The sequence below is a fragment of the Sinocyclocheilus grahami genome, unplaced genomic scaffold, assembly GCF_001515645.1.
Source record: "Sinocyclocheilus grahami isolate Dianchi unplaced genomic scaffold, SAMN03320097.WGS_v1.1 scaffold22568.1, whole genome shotgun sequence".
Classification (NCBI taxonomy): Eukaryota; Metazoa; Chordata; class Actinopteri; order Cypriniformes; family Cyprinidae; genus Sinocyclocheilus; species Sinocyclocheilus grahami.
In genome coordinates, this window is record NW_015518829.1 from 1 (window position 1) to 2,953 (window position 2,953).

The 2,953-nt window shown below is 34.3% G+C and overlaps 1 protein-coding gene across 1 annotated transcript; it reads left to right on the forward strand.

Moving 5' to 3' along the window:
• The first annotated feature begins 717 nt into the window (after positions 1 to 717).
• LOC107579968 (complement factor H-related protein 3-like) lies at positions 718 to 2,041 on the forward strand. The gene is made up of 3 exons (XM_016265739.1): positions 718 to 847; positions 1,442 to 1,633; positions 1,772 to 2,041. Exons 1-3 carry the CDS (start codon positions 790 to 792, stop codon positions 1,966 to 1,968), a joined length of 447 nt encoding a protein of 148 aa, XP_016121225.1. The 5' UTR covers positions 718 to 789; the 3' UTR covers positions 1,969 to 2,041.
• Positions 2,042 to 2,953: the final 912 nt, after the last annotated feature.

Consider the following 2,953-nt stretch of genomic DNA (forward strand, 5'->3'; position numbering starts at 1 on the left):
TTTAATTGGTTCACTTCAAATAAAATGTGTTTACCTAAACACCGTGCAAACATCTTAAAAACAAAAACCTTCATACAAAATTGGCCTGTGTTAACACTTAAATACAACATAATTATGTCTTGTACAGCAGTAACCTGTGAGCTTAAGTCAACCACATTTGGAGTAAAAAAGATCAAGCCTGCGGGAACAACTATTTTCAGAGCTGGAGAAAGTGTGGAGAGCACCTGCTCTGAAAAATACTGGTTCTTTGGTACAAAAGAAACCAGCAGATCATTTACATGCAAAGATAATGGAGAGTGGGATTATGAGCCTGTTTGTGCAGGTAAGATTATAGAGAAACATTTCTGGATTTGTGATGAATTTATTGCATGTTATTAAAAGCATGTGAATCTTGTTTCAGAGGTTACATGTGAAACTCCATATGACCAGCATGTGTATAGACTAGGGATGTAATGGTATGAAAATTTCATATCACGATTATAGTGACCAAAGTTATCACGATTATCAATATTATCACGGTTTTGTTCAAATTAGATGAAAATGTTCAAAAAGAACTGATACACACACTGAAACCATTTCAATAAGTTTTATATTTGAAAATCAACAAACAACAAACACAATTAGCTGCTATATGCCCTTTTTTTAGCATAAACATTAAATTAACATTAACATGAAGCCCTAATAATAATAATAATAAATCATTAATAAATATATATATACTATTACTTCAGTGGAGATAAGAAATTAGGAGCAATAAAATCGTACCGTTGTGAGTCTGGATATCGTGAAATGGCAGAAGAGGCCACATGCACACAAGACGGATGGACACCAAAACCACTGTGTGCTGGTATGTTCTGCTATTAAATGTTAAAATTTTTGCAAAAATAGAGATGATGCTACTTTATTTAACAGCTGCCAAGTATGATGAACAAACCTGAATTTATCCAAAGATATTAGCAAGCTAAATTTAAAAGAATGAATCTGACTCACTCAGTCTCTATCCACATATATTTGCTTAGGAAATTTTACATAGTCAATTCATTATAAAATATATGGCACAAATTCTACATTTTTACATTTTGCACTTACTTGTTCTATTATCAGAATGTCACAAATCAAATGAGAATGTATTGATGCTGTTGAATGAGACAGATTTGTACAACAACAAAATAAATTCTGAGAAACAAGTGCATTGAGCCATACAATGAAATTCTGGAAAGACAATGCAACACAAGCATCACTTTTGCTCATATTATAATATGTGCGCCAATTGGCACATAAATGCGCACGCAAGTTTCTCTTGACTTGGTCTAATTCTGCAGCAGGTTTTGCATGGATAAACACCACTCATTAATAGCATGTTCTGTGGTTTAACAGCAAAAAAAAACAATCTATCTAAAATTAAGATTTACTAATGCCACATTTTTTTTGGTGATGACTGTCTCAGGGAAATGTGGACCACCACCAGACGTAAACGATGCAGATACAATAGAATTGAAAAAAGATGAATACAATACAGGGGAGAGAGTTGAATACAGCTGCTTTAATAAATACACTTTGGATCTGCGTCCATCTTTCTCCAAATACTTGACCTGTGAGCAAGGAGAATGGAGAGGGAAGATTAGGTGTTTAAGTAAGTATGAACACGCTTCACCATATATATCATATAAACACATCATGATGTAATCTTGTAGTTTAAGTTGTAGGTTGTGATGATTAGTTAATGAATGTATATTGTGACACTGATAGTGACATGCTGGGTTTATTTCAGAGCCCTGTACAGTGACGGTGGAGGAAATGGATAGAAGAGGTATAGAGTTGGCCTATGTTAATCGGCAAAAGATGTTCATACCCCATGATGATCACATCAGCTTTATGTGTCAGAGGGGCAAAGTTTCAGGAGGTGTTCCCCTAAGACCACAGTGTAATGATGGAGTGGTGACTTTACCTGAGTGTGTGAGACAGTGAGAGTAAAACATTGCTAAATCACTACTAAGTACAAACTAATGGAGAAGATCAAAATAAAATAAAAATTTCCCAATCAGTTTCTTTATTTTAAATTTCTTGCAAATAAAACTAAAGAAATGCTAAAAGCAATATTTAAAATGAGCATGTTTGAAAATAACATTAAACCATTTAATGTCAGCTAAGTGAACTTATGTATTGTACAGAGTACAATGAAAACTTTTCCAAATAAAAAAATGTATAGGAGAAAGTTTAAAATAATAAAGTATATAGCCAATTTGTTTTTTTTTTGTTTTTTTTTTTACTATCACGCAAATATGGGGGAAAAGGAAATACATGTGTTATTAAGCTTCCTTTTTACTTTGTGCCATGTGCGCTGGGTTTTCTGCTGATTACGAATTTGCTTGAATATATATGATCATGACTTACATGAAACACAGCAGTAATACATAAATAATAGACGCTTTAATATTTATATGCATTAAAGTGTATCAACATGCTTTCTGTGCTTATTTTAATGGAGCTATGACGTCATCTTTTAAAAAAGCAAACTGGAATGCCAGCCATGCTATATAAATGTGTACTTTCATAGCAGACAAGCAGTGTTCGAACTATACCGTGGACTTTGGGGGAGCCCTCTTGTTTTGTTTTGTTTTTACTGGGGGGTTTGTGCGCTTGCGCGTGCCTCAGGAGGGCTTACAATGACTTACAAAGATACATAACAGCTACAAGTGTATTTCAGGGGAGCCCATGTCTTATTAAGGGGAGCCGAGCTCCCCCTAGCTCCCCCGTAGTTCGCACCCTGCAGACAATTCAATATAAAATACATTGTCTTTTTAGACTCTTCAAAATAAAAGATTCAGCTAATATTAGTGCACAAAAATGTTTAAACCAAAGTCAGCAAATTGAATTGCAACATGAATTTGTGAGAAAGAAAGCTGTTGAGTTTTCATCAAATCATTGTGGGGTGGAGCAGAGTCCTGTTTGG

Coding starts and splice junctions, on each gene's coding strand:
- LOC107579968 (XM_016265739.1), top strand. CDS start 790: ATGGCAGAAGAGGCCACATGCACACAAGACGGATGGACACCAAAACCA. Junction 848..1,441: donor ACCAAAACCACTGTGTGCTG/GTATGTTCTGCT, acceptor TGGTGATGACTG/TCTCAGGGAAATGTGGACCA. Junction 1,634..1,771: donor AGGGAAGATTAGGTGTTTAA/GTAAGTATGAAC, acceptor GGTTTATTTCAG/AGCCCTGTACAGTGACGGTG.